Source organism: Notechis scutatus, chromosome 9 (assembly GCF_049901735.1).
Source record: "Notechis scutatus isolate UNSWTSFEM ecotype Mainland chromosome 9, rNotScu1.2, whole genome shotgun sequence".
Taxonomy (NCBI): domain Eukaryota; kingdom Metazoa; phylum Chordata; class Lepidosauria; order Squamata; family Elapidae; genus Notechis; species Notechis scutatus.
In genome coordinates, this window is record NC_142017.1 from 8,355,183 (window position 1) to 8,372,937 (window position 17,755).

The 17,755-nt window shown below is 42.3% G+C and overlaps 1 protein-coding gene across 1 annotated transcript; it reads left to right on the forward strand.

Moving 5' to 3' along the window:
• The first annotated feature begins 713 nt into the window (after nt 1-713).
• Nucleotides 714-16,930, forward strand: PLEKHF1 (pleckstrin homology and FYVE domain containing 1). The gene is made up of 2 exons (XM_087971511.1): nt 714-1,148; nt 15,526-16,930. The coding sequence occupies exon 2, from the start codon at nt 15,539-15,541 to the stop codon at nt 16,346-16,348; it is 810 nt and encodes a 269-aa protein (XP_087827637.1). The 5' UTR covers nt 714-1,148; nt 15,526-15,538; the 3' UTR covers nt 16,349-16,930.
• The last annotated feature ends 825 nt before the right edge of the window (nt 16,931-17,755 follow it).

Sequence of the window (17,755 nt, forward strand, 5' to 3'; positions counted from 1 at the left end):
GGGTTACAACATGAGTGTTTGGATACCTGACTCAAATAATGGAAGATAATTTTTTCAACTCCCAGAATTCCTCCTCCAGTCAGGAATTTGCTCAGGAATTCTGGGAGTTGAAGTCCACAAGTGCCAAGGTTGGACACCCTGATATAGGGTTTCCTGCCTAAGCAGGGGTTGGACTAGAACAGTGGTCACCAACCAGCGGGCCGGGGACCACTGGTGGTCCACGAGAAAATTTCAGTGGTCCGCAGAGAAAACCATCAACCCATGGAACAGAAGTTGACTCCGGAAGGAAGTCGTGGGAGCTTCATTCTTGGAAGCTTTCAAGAAGAGACTGGACTGCCTTCTGTCAGAAATGGTGTAGGGTCTCCTGCTTGGGGAGGGGGTTGGACTAGATGACCTACAAGTCCCCTTCCAAACTCTATTAATCTGTTAATCTATTAATCTGTGAATCTGTTAATCTTTTCCTCTTTTTTTTTGGTTTCTCGCCCGCCCGCCCCCTCCCTACCCAAACCCAAACCCAAACCCAAACCCAAACCCAAACCCAAGCTCCGATTGTGCCCTTTCCGATTGGTTTCCTGACGTTTTCTTCCTTTCTCTCACGGTCGCCCTCTCCTGCTCGGGGGCGCGGCTAAGCGGTTGGAACGCCGAGTCTGAGCGTTCCAGAACCGGATGGTCTGGCTCCCTTGAGCGGCGCGCTGATTGGCTGGGCCCCCGACATCAAAGGGAGGGCGTGGAATGTTTTGAGAGTTCCTGCGTTCCGAAGATACTTTCTCTCCCCCGCGTCACTTTTTAGTCCTCTGGTCTTTTTCGCCGCGGAGCTTGGAGAGCTCGCGAATCCGGAGGGGAAAGTGGAGAGGAAAAAAAAAAAAAAAAACAACCCACAGGCATTTCTGATCGTGCATCTCTATTGGGAATCTACTCTGAAAGGGTCTGGTTTCCAACCGGGTCCAGTCCAGTCCGTGGATCTCTTTCTTAGAACTTCGAGTCTCAGGGTTTGCAACGACCCGCCTAACTCTTCTCGGCTCCAAGCGGATTGGAGAGAGAGAGAGAGAGGCGATCTTTGAACTGGCCCCTTGGGATCTCAGGGATCGAGAGAGAGAGCGGCCGAGGCCGCCTCGGGTTTGGATCCGAGCCAAGGAAGTCACAAGAAGGTAGGTTGGGAATTGGGTTTTGGCTCGTCCGCCGATCTCCGCCCCGCGATGCTTTCGGAAATGAAGAGGCGCGCGAGTTAAACGCACTTTTTCAACTTTGGACCAAAGGGGTGGGGGTGGGGAGGAGGAAAAAAGGATTTAAATACAGTGCATTCCAGCCCCCCCATACCATATAGTTCCAACTACATCAGATCGGATTCTTATGGATAGCTACTGACTGATGTATTACAAGATTTCCCTCGTTTTCTTTGGAAAGTCACAGAAATAACTGGGACGGGGAGACCTGAGAAGTTCTGTGCACACCTATGTCCCAAAGGTGGTTTTTTTTCCCCCTAAAAGACAACTGGACTTTGTTTTTCCTTGAAGACCTTTGGCTTCTCCCCTTCCAAGAAGCTTCTTCAGTTCTGACTGAAGATCCCCCACCAGTCAGAACTGCAAAACTGAAAGAAGCTTCTTGGATGAGAAGCGAAACGTCTTCAAGGAAAAAATGAAGCCCAGTTGCCTTTTGGGGGGAAAAAAACACCTTTGAGACAACCTGGATGACTGAGAATCTGCCATAGACATTGTGCACACATATGTTCCTACTGACGTGAGAGGCATATGTGAGGGATGAACAGTGCCCAGCAAATATTCTTTGACTATGAAGAGTCACAAAATGTCCCTCCTGCATAGTAATTTGGCATATTTTATGTGCTTTCATATGATTTTAATGTATATTATAGAGTAAGTGACTGGGGAATTCTGGGAGTTGATGCTTGGGGACTGGGGAATTCTGGGGAGTTGATGTCCATGCATTTTAAACTTAGTGGCTGAGACACAGTGTCTTAAAACAAGCATTGGAGCCCAGCTGTACATTAAAGAAAACTTAAAATTTGACATTCAGTTGGAGAAGGAAATTTAATTGCCTATACCTGGATTTGGCAGTACAGAATATTCTTAATAGCTCACTTTAAATTTAGCGTGAAAGCCGCCTGTCTTTCCCAAGGGAATTTGGAAGTTGGGAGGTGCTGATATTAAAAAGGGCTTCTGAATGTTTTTTTTGCCCCCACCATGCTTCTCATTGTACTGGGGGGGTGGGAATCCCACTTATAGAAAACTTTAATAGGTCTTCAAACTTGACAACTTTAAGACTTGTGGACTTCAACTCCCAGAATTCCTCCTCCAGTCAGGAATTCGCTCAGGAATTCTGGGAGTTGAAGTCCACAAGTCTTAAGCTTGCCAAGTTTGAAGACCGTTGGGTTACAACATGAGCATTTGCATCCCTGACTCAAATAATGGAAGATAATTTTTTCAACTCCCAGAATTCCTCCTCCAGTCATGTTAGCTCAGGAATTCTGGGAATTGAAGTCCACAAGTCTTAAACTTGCCAAGTTTGAAGACCCTTGGGTTACAACATGAGTGTTTGGATACCTGACTCAAATAATGGAAGATAATTTTTTCAACTCCCAGAATTCCTCCTCCAGTCATGTTAGCTCAGGAATTCTGGGAGTTGAAGTCCACAAGTCTTAAGCTTGCCAAGTTTGAAGACCCTTGGGTTACAACATGAGTGTTTGGATACCTGACTCAAAGAATGAAACGTGATTTTTTTTTTCTCATCCTGAGGCCCCTCTAGTTTCTACTTCCATAATTCTTACATGAAAGAGTGCTGGCTAGGAAGGGAAGTTTGGAGGCTACCAGGCTGAACATGATCGTATTAGAGATTCAAAAACTCTATAAAAGATTGTGTAGAGCAAAAGCAAAAACTTGGGTTGGCATCCAGTGCCTCCTCAGAAATCGGTGATGTTGATCTCAAAGGCGACTTCTGATGAAAGTCCCCCTTCCTGTCATGGAAAGTGATTTAAACTTGATCTCAACTGCAGAGCCAACCTTTTACCCCGCTGAACTTCTCTGCCTTTCACAACCAGACTCTGAGTCACACAAAGACTTAAGACTTTCCCACCAGACTCCTTCATGGCCAAGTGCCCAAAGACTCTTTTAAAGGCATAGAGTATCACCAGCAAAACAGGAAGGAGTCTAACAAGTAATAAAGGCTTCAGCAACCACTCTGTTGAGATTGAGGGTTAATTTAATAGATTCCAGGCAACCTGTGACCCATTGAGAGATATGTATTTCCCTAAGCAGAGAAACAAAATTAACACAGCTGGGCAAAAAAAAAAAAACCCAGTGGCAACAGGACTGACTTCCGATTTCCTGTTGGCTTCCCCAGTGACATTCCTTGCAGGAAACTGGCAGGGAGCGATGGAAATGATGACCGGCTGACTACAGCAATACAGCAGCATTAAAGTGGCCAAAACTTTGCCAAGTTTGAATTCCATGGGAGTCATAGGTTTTGGTCTTTAGAGACGTTCTTTAAGTTAGTTCATTGGAGGTATATGGGTTCAAAGATGGTTGCCTTAAGATGCATCATTTCACCCAGCTAAAAGTTACAAACTACCCAACAGACACGAGAATGTGAGTGGTACATAGATATTGTGAAGTAAAGAGCTTGCTTTGTAAGGTGCATTCTTCTGTTGGCAGAGAGATGCCAGCAACAAGAGAGTGGGACGAGAATGGCATACAATGGTTGTATTGACTATGAAATGAAAAAAAAAACACGTTGATGGACGATGGACAGAATAATGGCTTTTTCATAATCAGAGGGTTAAAATTCTATAGCCTGCAAGTGTGAGCAGTGAGAATGAGAATCTATCTTTTCTGCCCAATTTAGAGTTATGAACTTCTTGGTTTCCCCTCTACTTTTTCCGATCATTTTGAAATAATGGCAGAATTTGGCACCAATAGATACGCCTCCACAGAAAGAAGTTGGGAGCCCACTCAAAAAGGAAGGCTTTGCAAGTGTTCTCCTTTTGCAGTTTTATCTCTGATGAGTCACAAATTAATCTCGCAGAAGCTAACCTTTGGCAGATAACCCAGCAGCTCCCATTGATCGGAACAGGAAGTTCCAGAGAAGTAAGTGGCTTTTTAAAGCTCTTTCTAGATCTTTATTCTAATGATTCCATCTCAGTCCCTCTTGGCTCGTGAAGTTTCTCTGGAAGTTAGTAGAATTGCACAGCAGAGAGAAAGGGATTTCCACCCCCCACCCGCAACCTCCCCAGGGAAGGTGGAGTGATAGATACTGTTAGTCATTCTGCCCAAGTGACATGGAGAGAAGCCTGAGCTTCATTTCTTGACTCATTCTCTGATTTCTGAGTTAATAGCAACCACCCTTTTCTCCGGGAATTAATTTTCAAGATACGTTCTGACCTAGGCTTCCCCAATAGCACGAAGCTGACTCCTCATCCCAATAAACCCCCTTTATTTATTTTACAGTGAATCCCACTCCTGCAAAGTCCCCGGCCAACAGTCTTTCGAGATATTTGCCAATTACAGACCTTTATCAGGCTTGGAGAGTTTGCCAGGCTGATATCTTTCAGACGCCGCACTGTAGCAGACAGTAATTGGCGAGAATGCAGGAATAGATCTTCACTTAAATGAACTAATTGTGTCCTGCAAAACCCCACTCCCCTTTCACTCCTCTTTTATTCCCTATGGGAGGGGCCATTCACAATCCACCTGTGGCTTCACGACCAGGTCCCTTGTGGTTTTACTCCCAAGACCCTTGTTCCTTAGCTGTTCCCTTCTCCTGGCAGCTCTGTGCATACGCACACTGGAAACAGGCTCCAGCTGTTCTTTTGCCCCACTGATGTCTGACTCCAAAGGCAGCTGATAACTGTCGGATGACCCTGGCCCCATCTCTGCCTCCGATGCAGAGCACTTGTCAGAGCCTTCCCTAATCTCCAGGACAGGCCCATTTTCTTCTCCAATTTCCTCACTGTCCAAATCGGGCCACAACAAGATATTTAAGTTAGGCAAAACGACTAAGGATTCGTTCGGGCCTTCATTTCTGAGTTTGCTTCTTGCACGGGACATACTTCAAGGTTGGGTTTTCAAGTCAACCAAGAAGCGTCCTTGGGCTCTTCTCTTGTGGCTCCTTTAGGACCATGAGACAATTCCTCCCAGAGGCCTTAAAACACACAATTTGTTGCTGTGTGCTATGCACAAAGCTCAGGCCCCTTGGGAGTTTTTGAGATTTATTTTCCTTTTTACAGCAAGTTTCTGGATTGTTTATTGACCAAAGACAGTTTTGAAGCATAGGTAAAGGTAAAGGTTCCCCTCGCACATACCTACTGGTCGATTCCGGCTCTAGGGGGCGGTGTTCATCTCCGTTACAAAGTTGAAGAGCCAGTACTGTCCGAAGACGTCTCCGTGGTCATGTGGCCGACCTGACTAAATGCCGGAGGCGCATGCAACGCTGTTCCCTTCCCACCAAAGGGGTTCCTATTTTTCTAGTTGCATTTCTTTTTTCTTTTTTTTCTTTTTTAAACAAGTTTTATTTTCAAGACAAACAATACATAAATACACATAAACACAAAACATAAAAGCATAAAAAATCTCTTTTCTGAAAGTTGCTTAGTCCCGGGTTAAAACTCTTGGTACAGACACAAGTTCAGTTTCATATTCATTTTACATACCATTTCATATCTTATTAACATTTTCAATTTTCTATATAACTTCTCCTCTCCTTTAAATTTTCTCAATTTTTTTTCATTTTTTTCCCCTCCTCTCAATTCATATCCTAATATTTATTATTCTTTGTCTGTTCTATTCCAGCCAATCATTTATTTTTCTTCTTTAAAAAAAAGAAGAAATACTTCTCCTGTACACTATATGGAGATGATGCCTTTATCTTTTTCCCTTGTATTTATAGTACCTAATATAAAATACATAACATACATTGGGATTCTGTCTGGTACATTCTAAAATTATACTATATTATCAAGAATAATACAAATCTATTCATTAATATTAATATTCATTCATATCTTAGACGTTTAACTCATTACTTTTCAATTAAATCACATACTTTTATGAGAGCCCTATTTTCCATAATTATCCCCCCCCCCACACATCACATATTATAGCTCAATATTTCATTGAAATGTTCCTCCTTCTTCTACTTCAAATCTCATTTCACAAAATTTTTTGCTAGTATAGTTGCATTTCTTTTTACATGCTTTCGAACTGCTAGGTTGGCAGAAGCTGGGACAAGGAACGGGAGCTCACTCCATTATGCGGCGCTAGAGATAACATAAATTTTGGTGCAATTGTGATTGTAATTCGAGGATTACCTGTAAAATAATCTGACGTAAGAAGTCAGTTTATCTTAGTAGAGAAGGCCAACGTTTATATCTACTCTTCCTTCCAAAATATATTTGCATACAATTCTTTGAAACAGTAAGATAAATAACTTGGTTTTTATTTGTTTGGTGAACAGATAGGGTCACCATTTCACCTAGCTATCTCTCCCTTTGGATAAGGAGCTACAAGAGTTTTTTGGTTTATTTTCCTGTTCCTATCTTCTTGAGATTGGGAGGTTTATCTGCAGATAAGGAATTGCAAGTTTGCAGCTCCCGTGGAACAAAATAATAACCCAAGCCCAATTTACACAAAGCCATCCTTTACAATGCCATTTCAACACACTGGGTCCATTCATCCAAAGATCAGCCTAGGAACGAAACCTGAAAGAATACATAATATTCAAACGAAGGGGGGAAAAATGCACATTCAAATTCCAGCGGCTTGCTTGCCTAGCTGTCATTAGATTCAAACTCGATTTTTGTGTAATAAGCTTGAATAAATCTTCTGAGCTGCAGTTTAAACGAAGAGTCTTGATCCTTTGTGCCCGACAGCTGATAAATATACAGCACTTATCCAGCACTGGATTTGAATCATTGTTCAGATAGTCCTCAACTTACGACCACAATTGGGCCCCGAAATTCTGTTGTTAAGTGAGACAATTGTGAAATGAATTTTGCCCCCACTTTATGACTTTTCAGTTGTTAAATGAATCACCGCAGTTATAATAATACTTCATTGTCATTGTACGAATATACACAGTATACACATGCAACGAAATTCACATAACACAGCGGTTGTTCAAGTTAGTGACGCCTGTTCTTAAGTGAATCTGGCTTCCCAACTGACTTTGCTTGTCAGAAGGTCCCAGAAGGGGATCACATGACCTTAAGGGGGACCCAGTTGTGGGGATGCTATAACGGTCATAACTTGTGAAAAACAGTCATAAGTCACTTTTTTCAGTGCCGTGCCATTGCAACTTTGAACGGTCCCTAAATAAATGTTATAAGTTGAGGAGTGTCTATATTACAGAAGGAGCCCTTGCATGATGACTGAGGAATTCTGGGAGTTGGGGATGCTTGGAAAGTTGCAACTGTAAAAAAAATATATGATCGTAAGTCACTTTTTCCAGTGCTGTTATAACTTTGAACCAGTGGTGGGATTCAAACATTTTTACTACCAGTTCTATGGGCGTGGCTTGGTGGGCATGGCAGGGGAAGGATACTGCAAAATCCCCATTCCCTCCCCACCCCACTAACCTGCTTTCCAGCTCCGTTCTCCTGTGCAGGGCAACCAAAGAAGACCCAGCCGATCAACTAGGACTCAATGGGAGGCAGAGGAGAGATGGGGTTGGCGGGGCCAGTCAGAGGTGGGATTGGCCGGTTCTCTGAACTACTCCAAATTTCCGCTACTGGTTCTCCAGAACCGGTCAGAACCTGCTGAATACCACCTCTGCTTTGAACGGCCACTAAGTGAACTGCTATAAAGAGAGGACTACCTGTACCGCATGACGATGATATACTTTTAACCCTGGTTTGTTGAATAAGCCATAAAGATTGGGATCTTCTAACAAGCTACCCGGGCTTTCTCTGCCCAAAATTTATATAGTTCGTCTGCTGTAATTCTTAGCAATAGTTAGGATGGAGGGGAGGAAAATATGGAAGCTGAAATTCCCAGAGTCAAAGGATGTAGACAGTGGGAAAAACTGTACTAAGCCATAGCCATATAAACCACAATGCAACTCATGTGCAAACGTGTGACTTCAGTTTTTTTTTTACTTTTTTTTTTTGCTGCAAGAAATGTCTTTTTTTTTTTTTTTTTACTTTCAGAGCACTCAGTTTGGAAGGGGCTGTGGGTTGTTGTTGTTTTGTTTTCGGGGGGTGTTCTTTCTTTCTTTCTTTCTTTCTTTCTTTCTTTCTTTCTTTCTTTCTTTCTTTCTTTCTTTCTTTCTTTCTTTCTTTCTTTCTTTCGCAGCATTGGTTGTCTCCTCAAACTCAGCGACTTAAGTTATTGCAAGAGAAAAGCTTTCTTACAAAACGTTTCAAACCAAGCTTTGGATTGGCTAAAGCGATAACAGTAGTTCCTTGAATTTTTGCACAACCAATCCATATGACAAAAGCAATTTCTGTGCACTTTGAGAAGGAAGCCCGGCTGAAGAGGGAAGGATTGTTTCTAAGAAAGAGCATGTTAGGACTCGGTTGTGAAAGAGCCTCTTTTAGCACTTCAAGATCTCTGCAGCGGTTCCAGCCAAGGAACTGGTGCTCTCTTGTTTTCAAGATAAACTTTCCAGAAATTTAAATGAAGGCTGGAGCCTTTAAAGCACTGTTTGGGGAGGAGAATAATTGCCTGCCTGTAATTGAAGAGCTGGAATGTTTAAGTCTGTTCCTGCAAATGATTTCCAGAAGGTGAATAAAATAATTATCTGCTATAGCTCCTAAATCCTTTTTACAAAATTTCCTTTCTTTTCCTTCCTTCCTTCCTTCCTTCCTTCCTTCCTTCCTTCCTTCCTTCCTTCCTTCCTTCCTTCCTTCCTTCCTTCCTTCCTTCCTTCCTCCTTCCCACCTTCCTTGTTGGTACAATTGTTAGGATGCAGTATTACAGGCTCTGCCTACAGCCAGCAGTTTGATCCTGAACCAGCTCAAGGTTGACTGAGCCTTCCATCCTTCAGAGGTGGGTAAAATGAGGACCCAGATTGTTGGGGGCAAAGAGCTGACTCTGTAAACCGCTTAGAGAGGGCTAGAAAGCACTGTGAAGCAGTATATAAGTGTAAGGGCTATTCCTTCCTTCCTTCCTTCCTTCCTTCCTTCCTTCCTTCCTTCCTTCCCTCCCTCCCTCCCTCCCTCCTTCCTTCCTTCCTTCCTTCCTTCCTTCCTTCCTTCCTTCCTTCCTTTCATGGTGGCACAGTGGTGAGAATGCAGTACTGCAGACTGATTCTGCCCACTGCCAGCAGTTCGATCCTGACCAGCTCCAGGTTGACTCAGCCTTCCAACTTTCTGAGGTGGGTAAAATGAGGACCCAGGTTGTTGAGGGCAAAATAGGCTGACTCTGTAACCGCTTAGAGAGGGCTGTGAAGCACTGCGAAGTGGTATATAAGTCTAAGGGCTATTGCCATTCCAAAGAACAGCCAGGGTTGATCCTCTTCTTGAGGAAATCCTTCCAAGTAGCCTTTTTTCCAACATGGTGTCTTTATTTCATGTTTGGGACTGCAATTCTCCCCAGCACTTGCTTCTGCTGAGTGGGACTGAAAGCCCACCCTTCTGGAAGGCGTCGTGGTGAGAAAAGCCACCCGCACTGCTTACATTGGAGCTTTCCACAGAAGAGAATGTAATTTCTCAATCCCTTGAATCAGTTCCTTTCACGTGACGGAAACCTTCACGTTGCTGGAAACCTCTTAGAAAAATCCATCAGCAAAAGCGGTCGGTTGGTGGCAATTAGGAAACCTTGGCGGCCTTTTACAAGAGAGGGATTCCCACTTCAAATGGGCCAAGAGATTAGAGGTGCTGCCGGGGTTTGTTTTTTTTCCCCTACATAAAAAAAGTGCATAAAAAATCATTATAGCCCTAAAGCAGGGGTGTCCAACCTTGGCAACTTTAAGACTTGTGGACTTCAACTCCCAGAATTCCTCAGCCAGCTTTGCTGGCTGAGGAACTCTGGGAGTTGAAGTCCACAAGTCTTAAAGTTGCCAAGGTTGGACACCCTGCCCTAAAGGAAAGAATAGGGAGGGAGAAAAAGGCTTGGCGAGCTTTATTGTGTTTTTCTTTTCTTTTCAAATGAACATGATTCTTCTAAATGAGCAAAGGGAAACTTATCAGTCCTGAAAAACAAACTGGTTCTGAAAGCCACTTTGGGCTAGTGGTTAAGGCACCAAGTTGGAAATGAAGAGACCGTGACTTATAATCCTGCCTTGTCCTGACAGCAGGCTGGGTGACTTTGAGCCATTTGGGTCTTTCAGCCCAACCACAAGGAAAAGAAGGAAGGAAGGAAGGAAGGAAGGAAGGGAAGGAAGGAAGGAAGGAAGGAAGGAAGGAAGGAAGGAAGGAAGGAAAGGAAAGAGAAGAAGAGAGAGAGAAAAGAAAGAAAGGAGAGTGAAAAAAGAAAAAAGAAAGAAAAGAAAGAAAGAAAGAAAGAAAGAAAGAAAGAAAGAAAGAAAGAAAGAAAGAAAGAAAGAGAAGAAAACAGAAGGGAAGGAAAGAAGAAAAGAAAGAAAGAAAGAAAGAAAGAAAGAAAGAAAGAAAGAAAGAAAGAAAAGAGAGAGAAGAGAGAGAGAAAGAAGAGAGAGAAAAGAAAGAAAGAAAAAAAGAAGAAAGAAAGAAAGAAAGAAGAAAGAAAGAAAGAAAGAAAGAAAGAAAGAAAGAAGAAGAAGAAAGAAAGAAAGAAAGAAAGAGAGAAAGAAAGAAAGAAGAAGGGAAAAGAAAGAAAGAAAAGAGAGAAGAGAAAGAAAGAAAGAAAAGAAAGAAAGAAAGAAAGAAAGAAAGAAAGAAAGAAAGAAAGAAAGAAAGAAAGAAAGAAAGAAAGAAAGAAAAAGAATATACTGGGGAAATTTAGAAAAGGAAGAAAACAGAAAGGAAGCCACAAATTTAGGAATGGGGTGAAGAAAAAAAGTTTTTTTCAAGGAAAGAAAGGGAAGGGAAGGGAAGGGAAGGAAGGAAGCTGCATGGCATTGATGTTTACAGAATAGAATACAGAATATCAGAATTGGAAGGGACCTTAGAGGTCTTCTAGCCCAACCCCCTGCTCAAGCAGGAGACCCTATACCATGTCAAACAAATGGTTGTCCAGTTTCTTCTTAAAAGCCTCCAGTGTTGGAGCACCCACATCTTCTGGAGGCAAGCTGTTCCACTGGTTGATTGTTCTCACAGTCAGGAAAATTTTTCTTAGTTCTAGGTTGCTTCTCTCCTTGATTAATTTAGCACGAATGCATATTATTAAGACAGGACATAAACCTGTGGTTCCTCACAAGCACTTCACCTGGCCTTCTTTTTGCTCACCTCTTATTAAGTTGAGGGGGTGCCTATTTTTTCTTTTGTTGTTGCAAAATTAGAGTACCTGTCCTTCCCATGTCTCAAGCACTGATCATTTCTGGGAACAACCTCCAAAACAGGATGTATCATACAGAAGATCCCCTTAGGATAAAAGGGTGGTAGATGCTTACATTAATCATGGCCTGTGATATCACATTTTAGAAGACCCTTTTAAATGTGTAACTATTGGGACCTCTCCTTCTAGCATATACAAGAATAAGCTTCCTTCTGTTCTTGGGTTCATAGGTGAAATATATTAAAGCATGGTGTGTGTGTGTGTATTTGTGTGTCCATGTGATATGACATACGATGAGCAGTTGCAGGAACTGGGCATGGTTAGTCTAATAAAGAGAAGGACCAGGGGGAGACATGATAGCAGTGTCCCAATACGAGAGGGGCTGCCACAGAGAGGAAGGGGTCAAGCTATTTTCCAAAGCCAGACAAGGAATAATGGATGGAAACTGATCAAGGAGAGATTCAACCTGGAAATAAAGAGGAATTTTCTGACAGTGAGAACAAATCAACCCATGGAACAGAAGTTGTAGGAGCTTCATCACTGGAAGCTTTCAAGAAGAGACTGGACTGCCATCTGTCAGAAACGGTGTAAGGTCTCCTGCTTGGGCAGGGGGTTGGACTAGATGACCTACAAGGTCCCTTCCAACTCTGTTAATCTGCTACAAGTAACTACATTTGTTCCAGTTCCAGAAAATAGCTTTTTTTTTTCTTTTTTGCCAAATTGTAGATCTCAAAAAGTTATGAAAATTTAAAAAACTTTCACTCGGTGTAAGACGAGCTAAATTCTATTGAATGCCAAATCCAAAACTCGAGACTTATGACCACAAATACATTTCTAATATCCATGATAACAGTAATAGCTGGCTGGCATAAGTTTGTGAGCCGGATATAGCACGAACCACAAGATTGAGATTATGCTGTAGTCTTTTCCTTTGTTAGAACCTTATTGTTCTATTTCTCAAGATGAAGATTACACTCTATTACACTCTGTATTCTTACCACTTAGGGATGTAACATTCACAAAAGTCTCTTTTTTAAGGGAAAAAAAATGCTTATTTACGCACTCTTTGCAGATAAGAAACCTGCCCCAATAGGACCTTCGTATTTCTTTGCCAACGACCAGTTATATTAGCAACTGTATTTGTCTCTGGAAGGAAAATATGGGAACATTCTCTGCGAACTTCCATTTACCTTTGTTCATGAGGAAATGACTCATTTCCCTTGCTCCCATATTTAAGAGTGTTTCGCTTGAGACCAAATGCTGTTGAGCTTTGTTTAAACAAATAAAATGTGGCATCTAGGATCCTTGAGCCTGCATATTGGACTGGCCAATGAAGTTTGCTGAGGGTCTTATAGATTCTTCCATGGAAAAAAATCCTTTGGAGGTGATCCCATTTTTGAAAGCTTATACTGGGAAGGGACAATATGTGAAGGAGCCCATTTTTTTAAATTAAATAAACATGAAAAACAGTTGAACACAGTGCGACTTTCTTGGCCATCATTTTGGCCATACAAACTATAACATAGAAATAAATTATCACAATTAATTTTCCCTTTTTCCTTATGTTGCTGATATAATGCTAGTTACATATTTGTTTCTATTTGCATTTATATGCATTTATATGCATTTATATGCATTTATATATATTATATATATATATATATATATATATATATATATATATATATATATATATATATATATATATATATATATATATATATATATTTATATTTATATTTATATTTATATTTATATTTATATATTTACAACCTTGCTTCTTATCCATCTTTTTTCTCTTTGTGATCTTTATATTCATATATTCATATCATATTTGTCATATCATGTTTCATTTTCTTTACTATACAAAACTTTTACTTTCGTTCCTATAAAGCGTCAACAATTTCTTTTTTTCCCCCTCGACTCCAACTGTTGATATATTTTACTCCAGACCTCATAGTACTCTGTCTCACCCTTATCCTTAATTTCTAGAGTTAGTCTGTCCATCCCTGCACAGACGAATATTTTCCTTATTATTTCGCTTTCTATAGGAGCACCCTTTTTAAAAGCAAGGAAAGTAGAACAAAGTACAATCTCTTTACTAACCTTCTGTCTCTGCTGGGCATTCTTGAATCCACAGTTGAGGAAGAAAAATACCAAAAGATATTGCCAAATATGTGGATTTGTTCTATACAGATGGTCCCTGACTTATCACCACAACTGAGCCCAAAATTCGTATTGCTAAGTAAGGCCGTTGTTAAATTAAGCTTTCCCCCATTTTGTGAGCTTCCTTGTCACAGTTAAGTGAATTGCTGCAGGTGTTCAGTTAGTGACAGCATGACAGCGTTGTTAAGTGAATCTGGTTTCCCCATTGACTCTGCTTGTCAGAGGGTTGCAAAAGGCAATGGGATTCAAAAAAATTTACTACCGGTTCTGTGGGCGTGCCTTGGTGGGCGTGGCAGGAGAAGGATAGTGCAGAGTCTCCAGGCAGAGGTGGGATTTGCCGGTCCTCCGAACTACTCAAAATTTCCGCTACCAGATCTCCAGAACTGGTCAGAACCTGCTGAATGCCACCTCTGCTTCACATGGCCCAGGGACGCTGCAGCCGTCATAAATAGGAACCAATTGCTAAGTGTCCGACTGGAAAACCGTAGTGGCTCACGTGGTTAGCATGCAGCATCGCAGGCAAACTCTGAATTCCACTGCCAGCAGTTCGATCCTGACCAGCTCAACCTTCTGACTCAGCCTTCCATCCTTCAAGTAAAATGAGGACCCAGATTGTTGGAAGGGCAAGAGGCCGACTCTGCAAACCAGTTTGAGAGGGCTGGAAAGTACTATGGAGCGTTATAAGTCTAAGTGCTATTGCTATTTAGTTCACCTGACCAGGAGGATGCTGGTGAAAAACAGTGTGAAAAACAGTTGTCAGTCACTTTTTTCAGTGCCATCGTAACTAGACGAATCGTGGTAAGTTGAGGGCTACCTTGTATAGCAGGGATGTCAAAGTCAATTTCGTTGATGGCCACATCAGGGTTGTGTCTGACCTTGGGGGGGCTGGGGGGGGCGTGGCAAGGTAGGCATGGCTGGTATGATGTCACTCATGTCGGGAGGCACCTGTAGTGGCCCGAGAGCTCAGCCAGTAAAAACAGGCTCCCAAGCTCCGTTTTTGGCTGGCACAGCATCCTGCAGCCCTTGAAAGCTCCATTTTTTTTTTTTTTGGCAGAGGCACCGTGGGCTGGTCCTTCACTGTTTCCAGGGTGGCCTCATAGGCCAGATCTAAGCACCCCATGGGCCGGATCTGGGCCCCGGGCCTTGAGTTCAAAACCCCTGTTGTATAGATTATGTTCTTGTCTTAACCTTAAAAGTTACACTCCAAGGGATGAAACAGGAAAGAGTTCCAGTATCGTGCTGCTGTAAAAACGGGTTGCTTTTCAAAATCCTCGGTCTCGCCCATGGTGAAATCACTCGTTAAGATAGATGGGTTTATTTTTCATGCTTTGATGACACTGTAGAACCAATGGGGCCTGGTCTTGTCATTGTTGTGGTCCGCCAGCAGCCCCACGGAGGTGGGAGCAGAGTCGGACAGTGGGGAGGAACATGGGCCAGTCTGGGAAGGACTCGGACGTTGGTCCTGTGTCCGATTACAGAGATGGGGCCAGGGCCATCTGGGAGTTGTGTGCTGACTCCGGAGCCTCCAGAATCTGACAGCAACAAGGCAGAGGAACAAGGGGAGCCTGTTCCCAGTGTGTGCTTGCGCAGAGCTGCCAGAAGGCAAGAACAGTTAAGACAAACGGGGCGACTTGGGAGTAAGGCCTGGAGGTGATTGGCCCCTCCCATAAGACATAAAGGAGGAGCAAAGGGACAGGAGCCTTTGCAGGAAGCAACGTTGTTTGCTCTGTTTGGATTAAACCTTGAAGTCTGTGTGGACTTTGTACTTTATTTGGCTTTTTACTGCTAATTTGGCACTTTAGTTATTGACAGCAATTCAAAGGAGATAAAGAGAGAGACTTATCTCGAGAGACTGTTTGGGACTCATTACGGGCTGAGAATGAACATAATTCCCAGCGGTTGAAATAAAAAGAGAGTTGTTTGGACTAAGTTTGTGCTTAATTACAGTCTCAGGAAGCCTTGGTCAGAACAGTCATTTACCCTTTGGTTTCTTTTGCAGGTGACTTCTCAAAATGGTAGATTACCTGGCTAATACCGAGATCAACAGTCAACGGATTGCCACGGTGGAAAACTGCTTTGGGACCTCCGGCCAGCCCTTAGCTGTGTCAGGAAGGGTCCTTTTGGGCGAAGGGATTTTGACCAAAGAATGCCGTAAGAAAGCCAAGCCCCGAATTTTCTTCCTTTTCAACGACATCCTGGTGTACGGCAGCATTGTCATCAACAAACGGAAATACAGCTGCCAACACATCATCCCCTTGGATGAAGTCACTCTGGAGATTCTGCCAGACACCTTGCAAATGAAGAACCGATGGATGATCAAGACCTCCAAGAAGTCCTTTGTGGTTTCGGCAGCCTCGCTGACCGAGCGCAAAGAGTGGGTCAGTCACCTGGAAGAATGCATTCGACACCTTTTGTCCAAAACGGGACAACAGCCCCCGACGGAATACGCAGCTCCCTGGATTCCGGATAAGGCAACGGATATCTGTATGCGTTGCACCCATACCAAGTTCTCGGCGCTCATCCGAAGACACCACTGTCGAAAGTGTGGCTTCGTGGTGTGCGGAGACTGTTCCCGCCAGCGGTTTCTCATGCCTCGGCTGTCCTCCAAACCATTGAGGGTTTGCAATCTTTGCTACAAACAGCTGATGGCCCAAAAGAAGGAATCTGGAGATGAAACAAAGCCAGTTCATTCTCCCGTGCCTGGCTATGAAGTTTCTAGCGGAGACGAGAGTGACAGATCTGACGAAGATAAACTGGAACAGTGGCCAGCCGAGACAGAATTTTACACGTCGGATATGAGCTGGTCATCTTTCCACAGTTGATTGCTCCATGGGACTTCTTCTCTTGAAATGGCTGTCGTACTTTTGAAAGCGATGGAGAAGGCTGGACTGGCGAGAGAACTAACTTCATACTCCACTCCATCTGTTTTTTGTTTTAGGAAAAACAGAGAAGAACTATCCTCAAAGCCAATTTGTAAACTTTTGACTGGGCCCTCTAAGGTTGAGTCATTCCTCTTGAAGCTCCAAATTGGATTAAAATTATATTGTGTATTTTCAGGAAATGTTGGCCCTCTGTATTTAATTTTGAAGATGGTCAGCATCCATACTCATCAAATGTTGAATTTCCATCTTGGGAAATTCAACAGAACTATATGTAAAAATATCCCTGAGTTGTGTCTCTTGAAGAAACCCAGGTTTTTTTTAATAAATCCAAAACATGAGTTCTGGTGATTCAGAAATCAAAATAATGATTTCTAGAAGAGCCTTGAAAATTGAGGATACTTTTTATGAAGCACTAAGTGGAAGTTATTTGATGACATTTACAATAGTATTACATTTCAAAAACAGCTGTTTATTTAATTTTTTTAAATCAACTTGAAATCAAAAATTAAAAACTGACATTGCTTTGGATGCTTACTTTAGATTGAATTTAAAAAAAAGTTTGGGGAACTGGGTTTAGATATTTGGGGGTCCTTTTCTAGGTTATGTTCATATAAATCATGCTACTGTGGTTTGTTTAATGAGTTTTTCACTTGGGGTGTTATTGAACTTAACCAGTAAACCAAAGCTTAGTGCAATTTAGGAATACAACTAGTGACTTTTGATAACTAATGATCCATTATCACACAGAGCAGATGTGTTTTAGAACACTAAAAAAAGAAGTCGGATGAACAGAAAACTGATTTGTAGGCAGTATTGATGAGAAAGAGCCAATTATTTTTAATAAGCCTAAATTATGCTTTTAACATATGCTGCTTCCTGATAGAATAGTACCTCTCTTAATAGAGTTGTCATTTCTTTTTTAAAGCATACACTCTATGTGCTATAAATATGGACGTTGGTGTTAAAGAGATTATTATTGTATGAGTTTGCTTGTAAAGAACTTAATTTTGCTGATCAGCACTTTCGTCTTTCCAGATTGCATAGAAATATCAGATGCGGATAGCCAAAGCAAAAAAAAAAAAAAAATAGCTTTGACCATCTAGACTCTAGAACAGGGGTGTCAAATTCATGTCGTCATGTTGGCATCACGTAATGTATCGGCACTTTTTTTCTCCCTTCACCAAACCGAGCATTGGTATGGCCAGTGTGTGACGCATCTGGCCTGCGGGCCAAGAGTTTGACAGTCCTGCTCTAGAGTAGGAATGAGGAGCTATGGCATTTGTATGACCTGTGGACTTCAACTCCCAGAATTCCTGAGTCATCCATGCTCAGGAATCAGATGATTGG